The 25,191-nt window shown below is 44.1% G+C and overlaps 1 protein-coding gene across 1 annotated transcript; it reads right to left on the bottom strand.

Annotated features, from left to right (window-relative positions):
* Positions 1 to 737: 737 nt before the first annotated feature.
* LOC131190217 (TNF receptor-associated factor 1-like) lies at positions 738 to 25,191 on the bottom strand. Its single transcript, XM_058167367.1, has 6 exons — positions 24,869 to 25,191; positions 16,742 to 16,811; positions 14,142 to 14,420; positions 12,094 to 12,271; positions 9,177 to 9,325; positions 738 to 1,772 (listed from the first exon to the last, which is right to left on the bottom strand). Exons 1-6 carry the CDS (start codon positions 24,871 to 24,873, stop codon positions 1,554 to 1,556), a joined length of 900 nt encoding a protein of 299 aa, XP_058023350.1. The 5' UTR covers positions 24,874 to 25,191; the 3' UTR covers positions 738 to 1,553.

Raw genomic sequence — 25,191 nt, 5'->3', positions numbered from 1 at the left:
TTCAAGTAAGCGGAGATTTTTGCCATCTCTGCCAGATTTGATACTTTGAGTGTCCATTCTTCAATTGTAGGTAATTCTTCTTTCTTCCAATACTGAGCAATCAAAAGTCTTGCGGCTGTTATTAAGTTCAAAATCAATTTAGTCTCTATAGCTGTACAGTCCATAATAATTCCTAGTAGAAAGAACTGCGGAGTAAACTTAATCTTCTTTTTCAAAATATTCTGCATGATCCACCATACTTTAATCCAAAATGCTTTAACTTTTTTACAAGTCCACCATATATGGTAATAAGTGGCATCTTCACAATCGCATCTCCAACATTTAGCCTGTACATTAGGATACATACATGACAACTTTTTGGGGTCTAAATGCCATCTATAAAACATCTTTTAAAATTTTCTCTCATATTTTGCGCTTGTGTAAATTTAACATTCCTCACCCAAATTCTTTCCCAAGTTTCCAACATTATTGGTTGCTGAAAATTTTGTGCCCACTTAATCATACAATCCTTAACTAGTTCGGACTCTGAGTCTATTTCTACTAATACATTATACAACCTCTTAATATGCTGTTGGCCTTGATCTCTCATTTGTTTTAACAAATTATCCTCAGTTTGCTTAACACCTATTTTTTGATCTAATTTCCATCTAGCTTGTAATTGTCCATATTGGAACCATGTATAATTTTTCCCTTCTTCCCCCATCTTTTCTCTGGATTTTAATTGTAATTCCCCCTTTTCCATACAAAGAAGTTCTTTATAGGTAACTACCTCCATCTTTTGATATATATTTATATTTTCTATCATGTGTCTCGGGATTGCCCATATTGGAATCTTTCCATCTAATTTATATTGATATTTCCTCCAAACCCTCAATAATGCATTTCTAATTATATTATTTTTAAATATTTTATCTACTTTCTTATCATATAATATATAGGCGTGCCACCCATATAACAAACCATACCCTTCTATATTCAAAACTCTTTCCTCAGTTAAATTAATCCAATCAGTAATTAATGATAAAACAACTGCTTCATTATACAATTTCAAGTTAGGCATTTTAAGACCCCCCCTTTCCCTTGTATCCTGCATTATTTTTAATTTTATTCTTGGTTTTTTGCCCATTCATACAAAGTTATTAACCCCCTTTTGCCATTCCTGTAATTTGATATCATTCTTAAGCACCGGTATCATTTGAAATAAAAATAGAAACCTGGGCAAAACTTCTCCTTTTCACTCTTGACAGAATATTTTGGATTCTGCATAATCATTCCATTGTGGTATGCAGATCTTAGAATAAATTAATGGATTCAAAATTGCATTAGGAGCACAGGCTTTAGGAGTTCTTCAACCTCTGGTCTGTTGATAGGGAAGGGATTGAGTAAGCTCCAGAGAATTTCCTCAATTGTAGCTTTATTGAGTAGAGATTGGAAAAATAAATGGAGCAGTGTTACGCTTTCTTTTGACAGATATTCTGGAGCCTTCCCTCATACTAGAACAACTGGGGTTGGTAGTTTGGTCTCCACATCTGAGATCAAGGTTGCCCAATAGTTTAAGCCTTTGTGTTGATTACAGCTTGAATGGCTAACGTGTCATTATGGATGTAGCCAGTCCCTGGTTCGTGGAGTGAGTTCAAGGGGTGGAATTCGGGGAGGCCACTGGCCAGGTTGGCTTCACTGATGGGCCGCTGGAATGAAGACGAAGACTCCAAGGAACGGAAGGCGGTGGAAACGTGATGATTGTTGACTTGATCCAACAAAGTGAAGGTCACCTAAATTTTAAAGAAGGGAAAAATTATATGCACTGTATTTTGCATATTATATTATATGCACCAATTTACATGCACTAAACAAGATAGCGTTGGTCTGGGGCCATGTATATCCTTGTCTGTAGGCCAGATTACTTTCTGGCTCTTTCAAGTCCATGAATTGTAACCTGGACTAGCTTAGGGGTGTTGGAAGAAATTTCCCCGGTTAGTTCAAAGTTGGGACACACCACAGACGCTGAAAAGAAATGGATTCAGAAGCCAGCTGCCAGAAGGTGGAATTCTTTTAATGTAGGAAGGCAAGAAGCAAAAAGTGGCACCGTTCCAACGTTCCTGGCTTGCAAGCAGAGTGGCATGAAAAGTTTATGGATTTTTATACCCATTTTCCCTTTGAAGTTTGTGTAGTTTGATGAGCATTTGTGTGTGCCTTTAATTAAAGTGATTGCTCTGACTTCTGTCTTCCTCCCTTAATGGGCTAATCCTGGGGGTTAATTTTGCCGGGAGAGAGGAAAAGGGGAGTTCAAGGAGTTTCAGACAACAGGAAGAGCCTATTTCCTGAGCCACTGCGGTCCAGAAGTTTTCGACACCGCAGAATCCTGGCTGAGCCAACGCCGGTACAGTCGGTACCGTGGCAAACTCTGCAGACTTTACTAAAGCCCATTTTGCACCAATGCCATCCAAGTATGTGCAACGGTTCAATTGGGAGCGAGACAGCAAGAGGCGAGTCCATCAGCGCATACATGGCGCCCTGAGGAAAGCCTCAAAACATTGCGAGTACCGAGACTTGGACGAGGCATTGCTGGAGCAACTCATCCGCGGGGTCAGGGACATCCGTTTGCGGGCGGCTGCTGTCTAAAAGCAACCTAACGCTGGCAAACGCCTTGGACGGGAAGCCAGGGCTCACGAGATGTCTACCCAAGCGGCGGAAACCCTACAAAAGCAGGTCGCACTAACGGTTGGTGCGAAATCAACCCGGTCCACAATGAAGAGGTCCAGGCCGAATCGGACGGTGAGGAGGAGGAAGGAGTCTTCCACACCGGGAGGCCGGAGAAAGAAGACCGGGTGACTGCGCGAGTTGCGGAGGGCAACACCAACGACAACAATGCAGATTTAAAGATGCAACTTGTCGGCGATGCGAAGGAAGGGCACCTAGCACAGGTCTGTCGAGCTCCCAACCTTCCGCCAAAATTCAAACCGACCAATCAGAGCGCTGGAACGCGAAGCGCCCGAGTGGTCAGTTTAAAAAGGCGCGAAGTTGAATCAGACTGTCGTGAGAGTGGGTCACGCATCAACACGCCTAGAAAAAAATCTTTACAAAGGCAAAGATTGAGGGGTGCCGTGCCGATTGGAGGTGGACACGGCTCATCGATCACGATCATGTCCTGGGACACTCTCGTGAAAGCCTTACCCGCCATCGCATAAGCGCAAACTGCAACCACAGAAATTAAAGGTACAAGACTACCAGGGAATCGCATCCCTGTTCGAGGGTAACGTCCGTCCACGCCGAGTATGGACAATACAAGAAAACTCTGCCCATCACCATCGTCGATGGGACCCTGCCAAGCTTGTTGGGACTGGACTGGTTCCGAGCATTGGGCATGGGGTGACTGGAATCTTCAGAAACGAAGTCGACCTCAAAGACGCACTCGTGAAAGAATTTGGGGCGTTTTCAGAGACTGCCTGGGCAAGTACAGGGACCCCTATCTCTTTAACTTAGACCCCAAGTTGCCCCTATCCGTCTAAAGGCTAGAGGGTCCCGTTAGCCTAAAGCCCAGGATTGACCGGGAACTGGACAAGCTAGTAAACCAGGGAATTCTAGTGCCAGTTGACCATGCTAAGTGGGAGACCCTATAGTCACCCCAGTCAAACCGGACGGGTCGGTCCGGTTGCGCTGACTACAAGGAGTTTCAGACAACAGGAAAAGAGCCTATTTCCTGAGCCACTGCGGTCCAGAAGTTTTCGACACCGCAGAATCCTGGCTGAGCCAACGCCGGTACAGTCGGTACCGTGGCAAACTCTGCAGACTTTACTAAAGCCCATTTTGCACCAATGCCATCCAAGTATGTGCAGCGGTTCGAATTGGGGAGCGAGACAGCAAGAAGGCGAGTCCATCAGCGCATACATGGCAGCCCTGAGGAAAGCCTCAAAACATTGCAGTACCGAGACTTGGATGAGGCATTGCTGGAGCAACTCATCCGCGGGGTCAGGGACATCCGTTTGCGAGGCGGCTGCTGTCTAAAAGCAACCTAACGCTGGCAAACGCCTTGGGCGAAGCCAGGGCTCACGAGATGTCTACCCAAGCGCGGAAACCCTACAAAAGCAGGTCGCACCAACGGTTGGTGCGAAATCAACCCGGTCCACAATGAAGAGGTCCAGGCCGAATCGGACGGTGAGGAGGAGGAAGGAGTCTTCCACACCGGGAGGCCGGAGAAAGAAGACCGGGTGACTGCGCGAAGTTGCGGAGGGCAACACCAACGACAACAATGCAGATTTAAAGATCTTGTCGTATGGCGCGAAAGGAAGGGCACCTAGCACAGGTCTGTCGAGCTCCCAACCTTCCGCCAAAAATTCAAACCGCCAATCAGAGCGCTGGAACGGCGAAGCGGCCCGAGTGGTCAGTTTAAAAAGGCGCGGTTGAATCAGACTGTCGTGAGTGGGTCACGCATCAACACGCCTAGAAAAAAATCTTTACAAAGGCAAAGATTGAGGGGTGCCGTGCCGATTGGAGGTGGACACGGCTCATCGATCACGATCATGTCCTGGGACACTCGTGAGAGCCTTACCGCCATCGCAAAGCGCAAACTGCAACCACAGAAATTAAAGGTACAAGACTACCAAGGAATCGTGATCCCTGTTCGAGGGTAACGTCCGTCCACGTCGAGTATGGACAATACAAGAAAACTCTGCCCATCACCATCGTCGATGGGACCCTGCCAAGCTTGTTGGGACTGGACTGGTTCCGAGCATTGGGCATGGGAGTGACTGGAATCTTCAGAAACGAAGTCGACCTCAAAGACGCACTCGTGAAAGAATTTGGGGACGTTTTCAGAGACTGCCTGGGCAAGTACAGGGACCCCTATCGCTTTTAACCTAGACCCCAAGTTGCCCCTATCCGTCTAAAGGCTAGAAGGGTCCCGTTCGCCCTAAAGCCCAGGATTGACCGGGAACTGGACAAGCTAGTAAACCAGGGAATTCTAGTGCCAGTTGACCATGCTAAGTGGGAGACCCCTATAGTCACCCCAGTCAAACCGGACGGGTCGGTCCGGATTTGCGCTGACTACAAGGCAACGCTTAACAAAGCGTTGCAAAAGAGTGCTTACCCCGTTCCGGTGGTACAGCACTTACTGCACTCAATGGGGCAAGGGCAAGTTTTTGCCAAGCTAGACTTGGCCCAAGCCTATCAACAGCTGCCCGTAGATAGCAGCACAGCCGAAGCGCAGACAATTGTGACTCACAGAGGGCTTTTAAGTGTACCCGGTTACAGTTTGGGGTTAGTGTGGCTCCAGGGTTATTTCAGAACCTAATGGAGCGGCTATTGCAGGACTACCAGGGGTGGTACCATACTTTGACGATGTACTGGTATCCGCTGAGAATCTAGAGGAATTAGGGGTAAGGCTGCGAAAAGTTTTGGGCATTTTCCGGTCTGCCGGTCTCACGGTTAAACTGAACAAATGCCAGATCGGGGTTGAGTCTGTGGAATTCCTGGGCTACTGGATAGACAGGAAGGATTCACCCACTGAGAGCAAGGTAAGGGCCATCAGGAAGGCCCCGGTTCCAAAGAACAAAACGGAGTTACAGGCATTCTTAGGTCTGATAAACTTCTACGCAGTATTCTTAAGGAATAAGGCAACAGTAGCCGAGCCGCTGCATAAATTACTGGCAAAGACGGCTGCATGGTCTTGGGGAAAGGCGGAAGCTAAGGCATTCGAAGGGGTAAAGAATCTCCTAACGAGTGATAGCCTCCTTATCCAATACAATGGCACGCTGCCATTAGTGTTAAGTTGCGATGCATCTCCCTATGGGGTGGGGGCTGTGCTCAGCCACAGGTTACCAAATGGCACAGAAGCCCCTATTGCATACTACTCCCGAACCATGTCATCCACTGAAAGGAATTATAGCCAGGAAGCCTTGGCTATAGTCTCAGGAGTAAAGAAATTCCATGAGTATGTATTTGGTCGTGATTTTGAAATCATCACGGACCATAGACCTTTGCTAGGTCTGCTGGCAGGCGACCGCCCAACGCCTGTGGCACTTTCGCCAAGACTGACCCGATGGACTATCTTCCTGGCAGCGTATTCTTACAAATTACTACACCGGCCGGGAAAGGAATTAGGGCATGCAGACGCCCTGAGCAGATGCCCGTTACCAGAGACTATCGAAGACCCCACTCTGGGGATACCAGTTCTGCTAATTGACTCTTTGGACTCTGGCCCAGTCACATCCAAAGAGGTGGCTCGGGCTTCGTATAAGGACATTACAATAAGAACTGTAATTGGTTGGGTACAAGAGGTTGGCCCGCTGCGCGGGCGTTTTAAAGAGTTTGTAAAAAAACATGGGGAACTCTCAGCTCAAGGGGGGTGCCTGCTATGGGGGGATCGAGTGGTGATCCCAGAGAAATTGAGGAAAAAGGTATTGGATCTCCTTCACGAAGGCCACCCAGGGATCGTGAGAATGAAGGGTCTAGCGAGAAGCTATGTGTGGTGGCCCTTAATGGACTCGGAAATTGCTGAAAGGGTAGGGAAATGCCAGGCCTGCCAGGAGTCCAGACCACTACCCCAAACGACCCCGATTCGGGAATGGGAGAGACCCCAGGGCCCTGGTCTAGGATCCATATCGATTTTGCCGGCCCTTCCCCGGCCAAACCTTTCTGGTAGTAGTCGATGCCTACTCCAAATGGCTGGAAATCATTCTCATGAGATCCATGACAGCCGAGGCCGTGATCTCAGTCCTACGGCACCTATTTGTAACCCATGGGTTGCCCGACACTTTAGTCTCCGATAACGCCCGCACCACGGCAACCCAGTTTGAGGGGTACTTGGCAGAGGAGGGCATCCGCATGTCCTCTCGGCGCCTTTCCACCCCGATTTAACGGCCTTGCAGAACGCTTCCTCGAGCGCAGCGAAGCATTGTCCAGAATCAAGCCAGGCGATTGGCAAACAAAAATCGATACATTCCTAGCAGTCCAACACAGAACCCCCTGTGTCACAACTGGCCGCAGCCCGGCAGAGCTATTAATGGGTCGGAAGCTTAGGTGCCCACTAGACCGTTTAAACCCAAACTACACACCAGACGGTTACAAAGGGGCACACGGTAAAACAAGAGGGATGGCAACAGGCGACCTAGTGTGGGCACACAACTACAGCGAGGCCCGACCTGGTTAGCAGGAAAATCCTAGAAATAACAGGACCAAATCATATCTAGTAGAGTTGGGGATGGCGGGTATGGGCGCCACATAGACCAGATAAGAAAACGACAACAGGTAATACAGAATCAGGCGAAACATGCCCTGACTATTCAATGTTGAATCCACAGCTGACTCAAACCCGGGCAACGCGGGACTTATCTGAGTGCCCGGAGGTCCAGCGACGCCAACTGGTTCATCCTGAGGACAGCAGGGAAGACTCTGCAAATAATCCAGGGCCGGATGGCCTAGAGGAGGAGCTGAGAGGAACAAACAGTCCCTCCGGTCAGCTCGACTCACTCCCAGAGAATGAATTGCGCAGGTCTGAAAGAGTTAGGAGACGCCCAGTCTACTTGCGTGACTACGTCGAAAAATAAGATGTAAATTTTATGTAAATATGGGTAAAGTGTTTTCTGGGAGGGAAGGAGTGTAATGTATCTTTAAAAGTTTTGGCGGGAAAAAGCACGTTGCTGATTGGTTGAAGCCACCGGCTAAACTGTATATAAGGAGAGGTTTTCCCGGGCGCTGGTCGCTGGGTTCACCATATAGTAAAGAGCTGTTGTCACTATCCTGGTCTCCTGCCTCATTATTGCCCGAATCTAACACGTGCCACAGGTGGCACGTGTAACCATATCAGCGGGCACCTGAGCTCAGCTCTGGTTCACATGTGCGCACCAGCCAGCTGCTTTTCAGGCCTTCTGGGCCTACCAGAAGTAGGGAAACAGGCTGTTTCCTGCCTCCAGAGGACCTGGGTGGTGGTGGGGAAGGCCTGTTTTTCTCCCTTACCTGGCTCCAGAGCCTCTCTAGGAGTCGGGGGGGGGATGGAAAACTGCCTTTCCCATCCCTCCCCAGGCCTCCGGAGGGCCTCCAGAGAAATGGGGAAGGCCATTTTCCACCCTCCCAGAATCATAGAGAGGCTCTAGAGACAGGTAAGAGAGAAAATGGTCCTACCAGGCCATCATGTGTCGGGGGGGAAGAGTTGTGGGTGCATGCATGGGGGTGTGGCGCATAGAATTATGGGTGTGGGCACGCACGCGCGTGACACCCCCCCTCCTGGCACGAGATAGCAAAAACGTTAGCCATCACTGCCCCACATGATGTAGGGCATGATTTTAGGGGAGGAGGTCCAGCTTTAGAACCCAGCATTTTAGGGTGCCTGAGGGCTCAACTCTCTTCCTACTCCCACGTAACACTTATTACATAAACCTACCAAAGGTGCTTTTTCAGGAGGCAACAGTAGTGGGTTACACTTACCTTCGCTACCAGTTCGGAACTGGGAGCGTGCGCATGTGTATGCGTTCTTTACTTGTACACAGCACTTCTGCGCATGCGCAGAGTGTCCATGATGACATCTGAACCGGGGCAAAGCAGTAGAAACCCACCACTGGGAGGCAACTGGACTTTCTTGTTTTTTCTTTTGAAGACATTCCGCTTCTCATCCAAGAAGCTTATTCAGCTCTGACATGATAGTGGGGAATATTTTGTCAGAACTGAAGATGCTTCTTGGATGAGAAGCGAAACGTCTTCAAAAGGAAAAACAAGAAAGTCCAGTTGCCTCCTGAAAAAGCACCTTTGGGACAACCATGACCTGGATGACTAAGAATCTCTACAGACTTCTACCAGCTGAGGCCATCCATTGGCTTAAGCATAATCAGTACAGAATTCCCCAGCTAGCAACTTGCTCATATTTATAGCTCATGCTGGCTGGCGAATTCTGGGAGTTGAAGTCCACCACTCTTCAAGGGGTCAAGTTTGGAGACCCCTGGCTTAGAGCTATGGAGGTCTGGATGTAAATCTAATTCTAGCAAGGCAGAATGGCTGTAGACTTTAGCTACTAATTGGGATGGCACTCTCTCAAAAAGAGTTGGTATGCAATTTGAGAATCATCTTGAACGTATAGCTGCTGTTTGGGGCACAGGTGGCAGCCACAACCAGGAGAATTGAGGGAGGAAGGGAGGGAGCTTCCTATGCCATGTCTCCTTACCACAAGTTCAGAAGCTCCATCATACCTTATGCTGGAAAGGCCATTTCAGCTGGAAATCGTATTCTCCTTTCATCACAACCAGGAAGAGCGAAAGGTGAGTTCCAGTACCGGTCCCATCTCCGTTCAGGAATAGCTTCAGACAGAGCTTGTAGCCGTAGCGGTTGGTATAAAATGCTGGAGAAGCACGAAGGAGAGAAAAACACGAGATGCTAAAAGCAGCACGAAGAACAATGCCGACTTGTCTCTTTTGACAAACTCTAGGGCAGGGTAAACTTTCTGACGGAAATTGGAACCTTCAGAATTAATTTTTGTGGGTGGGTGCCTTCGCAAGAAGGGTTTGCCTGCTCATAAAATGGCAGCTGGGACAATGTACCATTTTGACCATGGACAAAACATGGGACAATTTTGGGCATGGGCAAAACTGAAGGCTCTAGGATGCCCTCTACTATTCCAGGGGATACTTTGTGGGCCCCAAATGTAATTCTGCAAATAAATACAATAATAGGAGCTACTGCTTTTGCTTCCCAGCATCTATCTATCTTCCTTCCTTCCTTCCTTCCTTCCTTCCTTCCTTCCTTCCTTCCTTCCTTCCTTCCTTCCTTCCTTCCTTCCTTCCTTCCTTCCTTCCTGTTGTGCTCCACCAGCAGCCTGCGGACTTGGCAACAGAGTCAGACAGTGAGGAGGCTGGGGAGGACAATGGGCCAGTCCTGGAGTCAGGGGAAGGCCCGGACGAGGGCTCTGCATTGGAGGCAGAGATGAGGCCAGGGCCATCTGGGAGTGATGCACGGACTCTGGAACCTCCAGAAGAGGACAGCAGAGAGGCAGAAGAACAGGAGGAGCCTGTTCCTAGTGCACGTATGCAAAGAGCTGCCAGAAGGCAAGAGCAGCTGAAGAAAAAAGGACAACTCAGGAGTAAGGCCAGAAGATGATTGGCCATTCCCCTAAGGCTTAAAAGAGCAGCAACAAGCCATTGGGTTCTTTGTAGAAAAGCAACGTAGATTTCCGTGCTTCTTGTCAGCATCTCTTGAACTTTGTGCGGTTTTTACCAAGAAAAGCCTTTGACAGGGTGCCAAAGACATCAAAGTTGGTGATAAGGCCGAGGGACTGATTATTAAGAATTTTGTTTTGGACTAATCTGAGAATGAATTAATTCTCAGCTGTTTTAATAAAATAAGTTTGTTGAGGACTGAATTGTGTTTAGTAATCACTACTTAAGCCTTGGTCACAACCCTTCCTTCCTTCCTTCCTTCCTTCCTTCCTTCCTTCCTTCCTTCCTTCCTTCCTTCCTTCCTTCCTTCCTTCCTTCCTTCCTTCCTTCCCTTCCTTCCCTCTGTCCCCCCCTCCTTCCCTTCCCATCTCCTCCATCTTTTCTCTTTCCTTCCTTCCTTCTCCCCACCCTTCCTCCCTCCCTTCCTAGGCGCTTCAAGCCTGGTGGCACCAACAAAGTGTCTGAGAGCATAGTGCCTACTTCTGAATGGGGCCATGTGCTGAGATGCCCATGCTGGATCTTCCTGTGTTTCCCCATAGTGCAAGCCCACAGAAATGATACTGGAGTCAGAAAGTCAACCACAAAGCTGGCATCTCAAAGGTGCGTTTTTCTTCGAAAGGTAACTGGATTGTTTTTTTCCTTGAAGAAGAGGAAGAAGAAAACCTTTTGCTTCTCATTCAAAAAGCTTCATCAGTTCTGATGGCGGGGGGGAGGGGGGAGGGATGGAAGGATAGGTACTGATAGTGGAGAGTGGATGGCGGGAAGATGGAAGGATAGAATAAAATAGAACTGGGAGGGACCTTGGAGGTCTTTTAGCCCAGCCGCCAGCTTAAGCAGGAAACCCTATACCGTTTCAGACAAGTGACTGTCCAGTCTCTTCCTAAAAACTTCCAGTGATACGACTTCTGAAGGCTAAGCTGTTCCACTGGTTAATTGTTCTCACTCTTAGGAAGTTTCTGTTGTGGTCCGCCAGCAGCCTGTGGAGCTGGCAGTGGAGTTGGACAGTGAGGAGGCTGGGGAGGAACATGGGCCAGTCCTGGAGTCTGAGGAAGGCCCAGATGAGGACTCTGCGTTGGAGGCAGAAATGGAGCCAGGACCATTTGGGAGTGATGTGCGGACTTCTAGTGCGTGCATGTGCAGAACTGCCAGAAATCAAGAATGGTTAAAATAAAAGCGACGACTCAGGAGTAAGGCCTGGAGATGATTAGCCCCTCCCGTAAGGCTTAAAAGAGGAGCAAAGGCACGTGGGTCCTTTGCAGGAAAGCAACATTGTTAATTCTGTTCCCAGTCGGCATCTCTGTTTGATTCTGGACTCCGTGTGGCTTTGCCAAGTAGGTCTTTGACAGCGTGTCAAGGGAGATAAAGATTGGTGATTATCCCGAAAGATTTCTCCCGAAGGACTTTTTGCAACTAATTGGAACTCAGCTGTGAATGAACGTAATTCACAGCTGTTGCAATAAAAGAGGTTTTTGGGACTACTCGTGTGTTTTAACGACTCAGGAAGCCTAGGTCACAACAGTTTCTCCTTTATTGCTTCTCTCCTTGATTAGTTTCCATCATTTTTTTGTCTTGCCCTCTGTTTCTGATAGGATGGGGGGGGAGTGGGGATGGAAGGAGTAGTATTGCAAAGAAATATAATCCTTCCATTTCTCTCTCCCCTCCTCATCGTATCGGAATGATTTTTCCATCCCCCTGCCATTGTGTCTCAATGGTCAGTAGCTATCCTTCCATCTCCCTGCCATCAGAACTGATGAAGCTTCTTGGATGAGAAGTGAAACGTCTTCTTCAGCATGAAAAAAACAACCACCACCCAGTGGACTTTTGAAGAAAAAAGTACCTTTGAGACAACTATGACCTGGATGAGATGGAGAATCTCTATAGACACCAAGCAGATATTTTTGGTCTAGCAAATAAATTTCCCTGGTTCCGTTCACGTCCCGATTTGGTCACTCACGGGGGGAATAAAGGGCAGGCCGTTTGCCGGTTTGAGCTTCCTGCATTCGAAGCCCCACCCTGGGGATCTTCCAGAGGAAACACCCATCGTAGCTGGTATATTCCAGGGCCTGGATCCGGGACACCAAGCTGCTGATCATCACGTCTTTCAGAGCCAAGAGTGAATCTTGCTGTTCTACCTGGAAGGGATACATGGAAACATGCAAGAGAAATACTGATGCTTTCAATTAAATCCAGTAATCTGACATTGTATTACTTCGCAGAGACAAGTGGATGATAATAACTATGGGAGAGAAAAAGTATAAAGCATAAGAGCAAGACCACTTAGAATTATATAAAACAGAACAGAACAGAACAGAACAGAACAGAATATATCACTTCACAGTGCTTTACAGTCCTCTCTATGTGGTTCACAGAGTCCCCAACAATCTGGGTCCTCATTTTACTGAACTTGGAAGGATGGACGGCTGAGTCAAGACGGTGAGGATCAAACTCCTGGCAGTGAGCAGACTCAGCCTGCAATGCTGCATTCTAACCACTGTGTCACCACGGCTCTTAATAATAGTATACTGTGTGTGTTTATATATATATATATAGATATATATATTTGTTTTCTGAGGTTTTCGCAGGTGTTTGTATGTAGGTCTTTGGTTATTCGGGTTTTCTCCCGCGTAAAATTGGAAGTGTCTTGGCGACGTTTCGACGAAGTCTCATTCGTCATCTTCAGGCTTCAGCTTCGTGCTTCTGGGAGCAATCACACATTGCAATCACACATTGCTCCCAGAAGCATGAAGCTGAAGCCTGAAGATGACGAATGAGACTTCGTCGAAACGTCGCCAAGACACTTCCAATTTTACGTGGGAGAAAACCCAATAACCAAAGACAGACAGACAGACAGACAGACAGACATACATACATACATACATACATACATACATACATACATATATATATATATATATTCACACTTCCCTATTCACACTTCCCCCTTATCCTTTACAATTTCTGCAGGTGGGATTACACAGCTTGCCCAGCCAGAATATCTTTTAGCCAATTGCAGCTTGTTCAGCAAAGCCAAGGTTGCGGTGACTGGGACTTAGCACAGGGATGAGCAACTCTGCCCCCTTTGTGCGCGCTATCCGCGCTAACACGTGTGTCCTCCCCTGTGCACTGCATGCACAGCTGCACCATGTGCTCATGCACACGGCTTTTGTGTGGTTCCCCCATGCGCTGCGCATGCAATCGCCACCATCTGTGCATGCATGTGGTTTTTGCACATGCAATGCATGTGCACGAACACTGTCTATGCATTTGCGCACTGCACGTAAGTATCTCACGCGCATGTGCAAACGTGCAGATGCACAGGAGAGCTCCGAAGAGCAGCTGGGTCCCCTGACTTGTGCACATGCACACTGGAGGCCTGAACACCAGTTGGGGCATGCGTGCATGTGCAGCTTTAGGTCAGTTGGGCGACAGCTCATGTGCCTGGAAAGGTGGCATTTACAGGAGGCTGTTACGTATAAGCTGGGTTGACAAAATCAGAAATGAGGAGGTGACAAGCTGCCTGGGAAAGCCAAGGGAAATCATCCAAACCCTTAAAAAGCGGAAGCTAGAATATTTTGGACATGTGAAACGACATCCAGAAAAATCCGACATCTTTCACTTAATCCTCCAGGGAAAGTTTGAAGGCAAATGAGATCCAGGCAGAAGAAGAACATCATGACTTCAAAATCTAAGGGATCGGTTTGGACAAAACTCAACAGCACTTTTTTGTGCAGCTTTTGATAAAAATAGGATTGCCAACATGATCGCCAGCGTCCGATGATGGAAAACATCCATCAAAATCCGACAAAAGAAGAGGAGATCTTGTGGACTTCAACTCCCAGAATTCCTGAGATAGGCATGGCTGGCTCAGGAATTCTGGGAGTTGAAGCCCACAAGTTATAAAAGAGCCCATCGTTCCCCACCTCAGCTCTATAAGTTCTCATTGGAGACATTTGATTTTTTTCCTCAAAGGCATCAACTTGATCTTTCCAAAAGCTCTCTTACTTTCTCCTCCAGACAGAGGATCCTGGCCAGAGCTTCTCCAACCCTGACGTCAGGGGCCTCTTCTTTTCTGCCCAGCTCCCGGCTCAGAACCGAGACAATGTTCTCCAAGGTCTTCTGGCGGGTTTCCATCTCAGCCACCTGCTGCCTGATTTTCAGGTCAGGCCGTATCTGCTCCAGCAGATGGTCCAGGGGGAAGTCCAGACCCACAAACTGGGGCAGGGTTTTACGAAGGAGCGGATGTTGAGATGGCATGATTCCTTCCACTTGTCCACCAGGCATCTGTTAACAATGGAAGTCAACCAACAAGCACAAGTCATCTAGAGTTGGCACAGCCCTTGGGTTCTAATAAGCTAGTAGTAGCCCTTGACCTATGACCACAATTGAGTCCAAATCTCCTCCTCCTAAGTGAGTTACAGATAGTCTTCGATTTATGACCACAATTGAGCCCAAAATTTATGTTGTTAAGTGAGTTTTGCCCCGTTTTACAACTTTTCCCGTCATGTTTGTTAAGTGAATCACTGCAGTTCTTAAATTAGTAATGCGGTTGTCTGATTCCGTTGCCAGCTCCGTAGGCTGCTGACGGATCACAACAAGAGGTGGATGGAGTCTTCAGCCAAACAACATAGTTAGTTGAGGTAGGGCCACGGTGTGGCTCAGGCTGTAAGAAGCCTGTTATTAAAACACAGCTGCCTGCAATTACTGCAGGTTCTAGTCCCACCAAGTCCAAGGTTGACTCAGCCTTCCATCCTTTATAAGGTAGGTTTAACTCATAGAATCATCTATTGTAATGTCCTTCCTGTCAAAGACTACTTCAGCTTTAATTGCAATAATACAAGAGCAACCAATAGATTTAAACTTAATGTCAACCGCTTAATCTAGATTGCAGAAAATATGACTTCTGTAACAGAATCATCAGTGCTTGGAATACTTTACCTGACTCTGTGGTCTCTTCCCATAATCCCAAAAGCTTTAACCAAAAACTTGCTAATATTGACCTCACCCCATTCCTAAGAGGACCATAAGGGGCGTGCATAAGCGCACAAACGCCGGTTTAGCTCACGCTGGTAAAGCCTGTTATTAAGAACACAGTAGCCTGCAATTACTGCAGGTTCGAGCCCGGCCCAAGGTTGACTCAGCCTTCCATCCTTTATAAGGTAGGTAAAATGAGGACCCAGATTGTTGGGGGGGCAATAAGTTGACTTTGTAAAAATATACAAATAGAATGAGACTATTGCCTTATACACTGTAAGCCGCCCTGAGTCTTCGGAGAAGGGCGGGGTATAAATGTAAACAAAAAAAAAACAAAAAAAAACAAACGTGCCTACTGTTCCTGTCCTATTGTTTTTCTTTTCTTCTATACCTTTATATACTATATAACCTTTCTGTATGATAGTTACATATATTGTTGTGACAAAATAAATAAATAAATAAATAAATAAATAAATAAATAAATAAATAAATAGGTAAAATGAGGACCCAGATTGTTGGGGGGGCAATAAGTTGACTTTGTAAATATACAAATAGAATGAGACTATTGCCTTACACAATGTAAGCCGCCCTGAGTCTTCGGAGAAGGGCGGGATATAAATGTAAAAAAAAAAAAAGTTGATGAGTCAGATGCATTCCAATGGCTGGCTGGCCAGAGGAAGAGGAGAGAAGTCGCCAAGCAACCAGCTCTTGTCCCAATTGGACAGTGTGACATATTGTTTTGGGAAAATGAGAAACTCTTACATTAAGTGGGGTGGAAAGCCCGGGAACCTTTAGTACTGACTTTCCATCAGTTCGTGCCAGTGGTGAAATCTGAACCGGTAAGCTACAGGTTTGCTGGCCGCGCATGCACGCTGCATGCCAAGCACACGCTATGTGCACGCATGTGCAGTTCGCACCAAACGTGAGCTGCATACGCAATATATACCAAAAGGAGGCTTGGGAAGGTAAGTAGAACAGTGGGGGTGAGGGGAATCAGCTGTGATGTGCGATCTTGGGAACCTTTTTTAAAAAACTTTGTAAAGCATTTTCCTATTCATTTGAACCGGTAGTAAAAAAAATTGCTTTTAAAAAAAATTCCAACGATCAGCTGAGCGACACGTGATCGTCGGAACTTTTTTTTTACATTTTTTTTTTACTGCCGGTTCGGCGAACCAGTTTCATTATTTACTGCCAGTTTGGACGAACCTGCCCAAACTGGTAGTTCATGGCAAGATGATGTATCTAAATAAATTTGTTCTTTGAGGAAACGGAAAGCCTCGGAGTTCAGTTTGTGATGGGTACATTAATTGGAACCTGACAGCAACTATCATAAATATGTGCCAGTTGCTAAAGGTCCGAATTTTGATCAGAATACAGAATAACAATTGGAAGGGATCTTGGAGGTCTTATAGTCCAACCCCCTGCTCACCCAAAAGTCGTAAGTATGAACTAGTTGTCAAGCATCGAAACGTAAATCACGTGATCATGGGGATGCTACAATGGTCATAAATCACTTTTTTCAGTGTTGTTGTAACTTTGAACGGTCAACTAAACAAACTGTTCTAAGTCAAGGACTTATAAACAAAAACATGCACCACAATAATTATAAAACATGAAAACGCGAAACCTACTTTGTCAAAATGGATGAGGGGCTCAATTTCCTTCTCTTTCAGATATTCAGAAGTGGTTGTTCTGCTACAGCTGGGAGGCAAAACAAATTGTGTCAGATAACCTACCAAGATCAAAACATCCAAGTCATGGCATTCTCTGGTGGAAGGGAAAGTTGGACTTCAAAGAAGCAGGATGGGAAGAATAGTGACACCTCTCAACTTTGGTACAGGTAGTCCTCAACTTATGACCACAATTGAGTTCCAAATTTATGTTGCTAGGTGAGAAATTTGGCAAGTGAATTTTGACTCGTTTTACGACCTTTCTCGGCACATTTGTTAAGTGAATCATTGCAGTTCTTAAATTAGTAACCCGGTTGCTAAATAAATCTGGTTTTCAAAATTGACTTTGCTTGTTAGAAGGTTGCAAAAGGAGATCACATGACTCCCGAATGCTGCAACCGTCATTAACGTGAGTCAGTTGTCAACCATCTGAATGTAAATCATGTGACCATGGGGATACGGCAACGGTCATAAGTGTAAAAGACCATAGAGAGGGTCTCCTCAGGGTGCCGTCCGCCAAACAGTGTCGGCTGGCGGCCCCCAGGAGTAGGGCCTTCTCTGTGGGAGCATCGACGCTCTGGAATGAACTCCCCCCTGGCCTACGTCAAGTGCCTGATCTTCGGACCTTCCGTCGTGAGCTAAAAACATACTTATTTATTCAAGCGGGACTGGCATAATAGTTTGATTTTAAATTGGGGTTTTATTAACATTCTTAAATATTTTAAATTTAATTTTAATTATTAGCCGTTTTTGTAATTTTGCTATATTTTAATTTGTTTTAATTGTACATATTTTGTATTTTATCTCCAGGTGTACACCGCCCTGAGTCCTTCAGGAGAAGGGCGGTATAAAAATTCAATAAATAATAAATAATAATAATAATAATAATAATAAACGGTCATAAATCACTTTTTTCAAAGCCGTTGTAACTAAATTTGATAAAATAATTTCTTTCTTTCTTCCTTCCTTCCTTCCTTCTTTATTCTTCCTTCTTTCTTTTCTTCCATCCTTCCTTTTTCTTTTTTCTCCCTTTCTTTCTTTCTTTCTCTCTTTCTTTCTTTCTTTCTTTTTTCTCTTTCCTTCTTTCCTTCCTTCCTTCCTTCTTCCTTCCTTTCTTTTCCCTCTTTTCTTCCTTCCTTTCTTCTCCCTCCCTCCCTTCCTCTTTCTTTTCTTTTCTTTTCTTTTCTTTCCTATTTCCTATTTCCTATTTCCTATTTCCTATTTCCTATTTCCTATTTCCTATTTTCTTTTTTTTCTTTTTCTTTCCTCCCTCCCTCCCTCCCTCCTTCTAACTCTCAACTGCAAGATGGGCAATATAAACTTAAGAAACAAATATAAATAAATAAAACAACCACTTTGCTTAGCAACAGAGGTTCTGGCCCCAATTGGGGTCTTAAGTTGAGGAGTACCCATGCAGACCCAATAATGTCACCAATACCTTTAAAATGATCTTATCCACAGTACTGCATAGCTCTGACTCTCTCCTCGAACGAGATTAATTTTCTTCTATTTATTGAGATAACAGCCCCAGTCTCCTGGATTTCCCCCAGATTTCTGCCTATCACATAATCATATGCCTTTTTTCTTCTCCCTCCTCTGACGCCTCAGACATTTTTTCCACTCATTAGATCATCAGATGATACCATATTTGGGGGAAGGGGAAATTTTTCAGCAGTCAGAAGAAGATTTCTCAGGGAAACCCCAGCGGGTTACATGTGTGGGTGAATTCTTAAAAAGATATTAGTGGAGTGTTTTTGGAGGGAAGAATCACCTGACACACAAGGTGGCTCAGGGCTTTATGGAGATTCTCAACCATCCGGGTCATGATTGTCCCAAAGGTGCTTTTTCCAGAAGACAATTGGAATTGATTTTTTTTTCCCCTTGAAAACGTTTCGCTTCTGAACTGAAGAGACTTCTTGGATGAGAAGTGAAATGTTTTCAAAGAAAAAAAAACCCACCCAAGAAACACCAGTTGCCTTTTGGAAAAACGCACCTTTGGGACAAGGTAGCCCAGAGGGTTTCTGACAACCTAGCAGTTCGAAAGCACGTAAAAAATGCAAGTAGAAAAAATAGGGACCACCTTTGGTGGGAAGGTAACAGCATTCCGTGCGCCTTTGGCGTTTAGTCATGCCGGCCACATGACCACAGAGACGTCTTCGGACAGCACTGGCTCTTCGGCTTTGAAACGGAGATGAGCACTGCCCCCTAGAGTCAGGAACGACTAGCACGTACTGTATGTGCGAGGGGAACCTTTACCTTTACCTTAGCCCAGGGGGTCTTCTCAGAGGCAAAAGAGAGTCATTTCTAGAAGTTCTAGGACAGGGGTCTCCAACCTTGACCACTTTAAGATTTGTGGACTTCAACTCCCAGAGTTCCTCAGCCAGCTTTGCTGGCTGAGGAACTCTGGGAATTGAAGTCCACAAATCTTAAAGTGGCCAAGGTTGGAGACCCCTGTTCTAAAAGCAAGTGAAGACCTCACAAAAACGTTTGTAACATCTCCTAATTCACACAACATCACTCCATTTGAGCTGAAGCCTTGAGAGAAGAACCATGCTGCATTTTTAAGGCTCCTGAATGGCTCAGTTAGAAAGAAAACGTTCTCTTCCACTTTGGACTTTGTCTTCTAGTCTTCTGTTCTGCTATAAGATGTTAAAAGGGGATCGAGCGGATCGTCGCTAAACCCCAGCCTGAGTTGACCGTCCTCCACTTGGTAGGGGAGAACTGGATGAAAAATGCCAGGGAATTTTGAGGGCTCTGGTCTCAAGACGTTAGAAAGGTTTGGAGGAGATTGAATTAGAATCGGGTTGCATCTACTTGGTATTTGAGGTGGAAGAATTCAGGAAATCCCAGAACTTGAGGCTCATCCAGAAGACAATCACAGAAGGAGAATGATGTGGCAAACCATTTCTGCATTCTTGCCAACTCACTCACTCACTCACTCACAAAGAATAGTTGCTGGAACTGGATATGTCTAGTTTGATGAAAAGAAGGACTAGGGGTGACATTATAGCAGTGTTCCAATATCTCAGGGACTGCCACAAAGAAGAGGGAGTCAAGCTATTCTCCAAATAGAGGATAGAACAAGAAGCAATGGGTGGAAACTAATCAAGGAGAGAAGCAACTTAGAACTAAGGAGAAATTTCCTGACAGTTAGAACAATTAGAACAGTGGAAAAACTTGCCTGCAGAAGTTGTGAATGCTCCAACACTGGAAATTTTTAACAAAATGTTGGATATCCATTTGTCTGAAATGGTGTAGGGTTTCCTGCCTGAGCAGGGGGTTGGACTAGAAGACCTCCAAGGTCCCTTCCAACCAGGGATGAAATGCTCCTGGTTCAGACCGGATCGCCCAATCCTGTAGTGATGGCAGTGGGTGGTTTGGAGAACCGGTAGCAAAAATCCCTGCCCCACCCTCATGCCCAGCTGAGAGGTGGGTTTTTTTTTTACTTTTAAAAGCATTTTTTTTTTCGGCCAAAAAATGCTTTTAAAAGTTTAAAAAAAAGCCTCTGATGATTGCACGGCTCAGCTGGGATCGTCAGAGCCTTTTAAAAACATTTTTTCTACAACCTCTTCAGCCAAACAGGTTGTAGAACAATTGATTTTAAAAGGCCCCTGTGGCAATCCCAGCTGAGTTCCCTGATTGTCAGAGGGTTTTCTTTTCTTTTAAAGCAAAGCAAAGCAAAGCCTCTGACGATCAGGCAACTCTGCTAGGATCATCAGAGGAGCCTTTTAAAAGCAATTTTTTCTACAACCTCTTCGGCCAAACAGGTTGTAGAAAAAATGCTTTTAAAAGTAAAGTTTAAAAAAAAGTTGGCCACGCCCACCCAGTCACATTATCTCACCCACCAAGCATGCCCACAGAACCGGTAGTAACAAATTTTACATTTCACCAGTGCTTCCAACTCTGCTATTCTATCATTCTATCACTCACTCAAAGACACAGACACTGACACCCACATACCAGCAGAGTAATTAGTGTAATGGTTAAGGCACCTGGCTGGAAAGCAAAAGGCTGTGAGTTCTAGTTCCGCCTTAGGCACGAACGCCAGCTGGGTGACTTTAGGCGTTTCAGTCCAGGGTATGGGGAAAATAGGGGGAGGAAGGTGCGTTTAGATATGTTTGCCATCTTCGAGTTGTTTGTAAAAGTAATATAGGCAGGGTATGAATAATCTAAATAAATAAAGCACAAAAATCATCCAAGTTGAGCTCACCCTGAAGCTGAATTTGTTTCAGTAAATGTTTCCCCGAAACCTTTTTAATGTGTAAACTACGATAACATGCCTCAAGGCCTCTGAGATATAATATTCACGGAGATGTTCCAGATTAACATGCTGCATGCAGTTAGTTGTTGTTTTTTTTACAGAAGATTCTAATTTTCTGACCACTGATCTTCGCAAACAAGAAGGCAAGAGTTTCAAATGATACCCGTACTTAAGAATGATATCAAATTACAAGAATGGCAAAAGGGGGTTAATAACTTTGTATGGATGGGCAAAAAACCAAGAATAAAATTAAAAATAATGCAGGACATAAGGGAAAGGGGAGGGTGTCTTAAAATGCCTAATTTAAAATTGTATTATGAAGCAGTTGTCTTATCATTAATTACTGATTGGATTAATTTAACTGAGGAAAGAGTTTTGAATATAGAGGGTTATGGTTTGTTATATGGGTGGCATGCCTATTTATTATATGATAAGAAAGTAGATAAAATATTTAAAAATAATATAATTAGAAATGCATTATTGAGGGTCTGGAGGAAATATCAATATAAATTAGATGGAAAGATTCCAATATGGGCAATCCCGAGACACATGATAGAAAATATAAATATATATCAAAAGATGGAGGTAGTTACCTATAAAGAACTTCTTTGTATGGAAAAGGGGGAATTACAATTAAAATTGTAAGAGAAAAGATGGGGGAAGAAGGGAAAAATTATACATGGTTCCAATATGGACAATTACAAGCTAGATGGAAATTAGATCAAAAAATAGGTGTTAAGCAAACTGAGGATAATTTGTTAAAACAAATGAGAGATCAAGGCCAACAGCATATTAAGAGGTTGTATAATGTATTAGTAGAAATAGACTCAGAGACTGAATTGGTTAAGGATTGTATGATTAAGTGGGCACAAAATTTTCAGCAACCAATAATGTTGGAAACTTGGGAAAGAATTTGGGTGAGGAATGTTAAATTTACACAAGCGCAAAATATGAGAGAAAATTTTTATAAGATGTTTTATAGATGGCATTTAGACCCCAAAAAGTTGTCATGTATGTATCCTAATGTACAGGCTAAATGTTGGAGATGCGATTGTGAAGATGCCACTTATTACCATATATGGTGGACTTGTAAAAAAGTTAAAGCATTTTGGATTAAAGTATGGTGGATCATGCAGAATATTTTGAAAAAGATTAAGTTTACTCCACAGTTCTTTCTACTAGGAATAATTATGGATTGTACAGCTATAGAGACTAAATTGATTTTGAACTTAATAACAGCATAAGACTTTTGATTGCTCAATATTGGAAGAAAGAAGAATTACCTACAATTGAAGAATGGACACTCAAAGTATCAAATCTGGCAGAAATGGCAAAATTTCTGCTTACTTGAAAGACTATCCACAAGAAAAATATATTTTAGAATGGAAAATGTGGATTGATTATATACAAAATAAGTAACAGATAAAAAAATATCGAATAGCATATGAGTAAATTTAGGAAATATTTTGTATTAGATATATTTCTGAAGGAGAGGGGAATTGAGGGTGTGATTATGTGTGGAGTGACTAGAGATTATAATTTAGGAATTATTTTGGATTATGATTGTTGTTAGTTTTGATACCCTGCATTTTGTTCTGGGAAGTCGGGGTGGGGGTGGGGGTAAGGGGAGGGAATTGGGGGTTGAGGTAGAGATGGAGTGATGGTTAATGTACAGGGATTATTTAAGATGTATAAATATAATTAATGTAGGGTCGGGTCTGCCCAGTTACCATTTTAGAACGGTGGGGAGGGAGAAAAGAGGAGAGAGTAGGAGGTAGGAAAGAGGAGAAGAGGAAGGAAGAGGGGTAGAAGAGGAGAAGGAAGGTGTAGGGTGGAGGGAGGAGGATGTAGATAAGAGAAGGAGAGGAAGGTCTGGAAAGTAGAAGAAGGTAGAAGAGGGAAGAGTGTTAAAAAGGGGGGTGGTGACTGGGCAAGCCCGACTAATTGTATATAACTGTACATTGGATGAGCTGTTTGATATGATTGTAAAAATAAAACTTTTTTATGAAAAAAAAAAGAAGGCAAGAGTTTCAAATTATTTACATATATGAAAGCAAAAACAACAACAACAACAACAACAACCAAAACAACAACAACAACCCCACCCCCATCCTAAAGGGATCATAATAGAATTTGTCTGCCTCTCCTGTGGCTTGAGCAGGAAACAAAGCCTTTCATTTTTTACCCTCTGCTTCAATCAGCTCACCAGGGAAGGAACATCTGGGTCATGAGAAACGACTCTTTTGTGAATGGCTACCATTGTTAAAGCAACTTTCGTTTTTCTGCTTTTCTTTTCTTTTGTTTCCTGGTTTCTCTACTACAACCTCATGTATACACTTTATATATAGATGTACAGTATAACAGCAGTAGTTAATATGTACTTATAATAAGACATAGATTAAAACAACATATTACAATAAATTAGAGAGCATCTCTAAAATAAAATTTCCATGTCTACATCTACTAATTCTCTCTCTCTCCAACCATCATCTGTGTGTCTATCCTTCCATCCATCCATCCATCCATCATCTGTCTATCTATCTATCTATCTATCTATCTATCTATCTATCTATCTATCTATCCATCATCCATCCATCCATCCATCCATCCATCCATCCACCCATCCATCGTATCTATCTGTCTATCTCTAGCATCTATTTATCCATCCATCCATCCGTCCATCCATTATCTGTCTTTCTTTCTGTCTGTCTCTCTGTCATCTATCTATCTATCTATCTATCTATCTATCTATCTATCTATCTATCTATCTATCTATCTATCTTCCATTCATCCATCCATCTATCTATCTATCTATCTATCTATCTATCTATCTATCTATCTATCTATCTATCTATCTATCTATTATCTATCTATCTATCTATTATCTATTATCTATCTATCTATCTATCTATCTATCTATCTATCTATCTATCTATCTATCTATCTATCTATCTATCTATCTATCTATCATCTATCATCTATCATCATCTATGTAGCCACCTATCCCATCCCAGGCTCTGGGCTGCTTCCAATCAAGAGTTAAAACAACCTAAAAACCATATAAATATATTTAAACTATAAACATTAAAAGCAAATAAGCAAACAAAATCCTTTAGAAGGCCACCATATTGGAGAAACTCATTGTAGTCTCACTATATTTCAGATAACAGGAATGTTTTTATTTTAAAGCAACTTCGCAAGGGCCAACAACAACAAAGCATTTTGGGTGCTCTTCTAAACTTTCAGGCATCCAGTTCCAAATATAATCAGGTTGGGGGGCCGTGTGTTAGTTTTTAATGTGCCACAATGACTTTTACTGTCTCCTGTTCTTCTTAGGAAGTAAAGGCACACTGGTGTTTCAGTGAAGATACTTAATTATACATTTGCTCACATTTTTTAAAAAAATCTTCAGATCTAAATGCATTGCTATAAGGCACCACTATTAATTCATCCCAATTCAACACCACCTTTAGTCTGAAAACTATACTAATCACTTGTGGCTAGGTAGAGAAAGAAGAAAAAGATTCTGCAGGTGCACAAATATTCTTTACCTCAGCCAGGGTTTGTCAACTTTAAAACTTCTGGACTTCACATCCCAAAATTCCTCAGCCAGCTGTTGAAGTTCACACATCTTAAAGTTGCCAAGTTTGGAGACCCCTCTTCTAGATGGAGTCCCAGTAATGTAACAGATTCTAGGACTATGTATTCCTGGCTCCTAGAACTGCTGATCATCCACTCTCCTCCTTTTGTTACCTCTTTGATATAAATTTTATCACACACACACAATCACATTTCAAAAAATCATTTTGACCATCCCAGATACATACCTCATTTTTGGCTGCTCAGACCTTCAATTGTTCAACATCTCTCTTTCTGAAGTTTTATAAGTTTCCAGGCAAAGTCAAGACTAACCTTTTCCTCTCTTAAAAATATGCAGTCAGAATAAAAAAAAGTGGGAGGTTAAGACTGCCTACCAGTGGAAGCTGCGATGGGTGGGGGAATTCCAACTTTGGGGCAGAGGAAGTCAGTTTTCAAATAATAAAATTCTTTAAACTCAAAACTGAAAATAAAAGCTCATTTAGGCATAAAGTTTGTTCAGCTATTGCCAGACCACATAGCTTTCATGTGGAGGTCACACTTTCCTAATTTG

Source organism: Ahaetulla prasina, chromosome 2 (assembly GCF_028640845.1).
Source record: "Ahaetulla prasina isolate Xishuangbanna chromosome 2, ASM2864084v1, whole genome shotgun sequence".
Lineage (NCBI taxonomy): Eukaryota > Metazoa > Chordata > Lepidosauria > Squamata > Colubridae > Ahaetulla > Ahaetulla prasina.
This window is presented reverse-complemented; position numbering and strand designations above follow the sequence as displayed.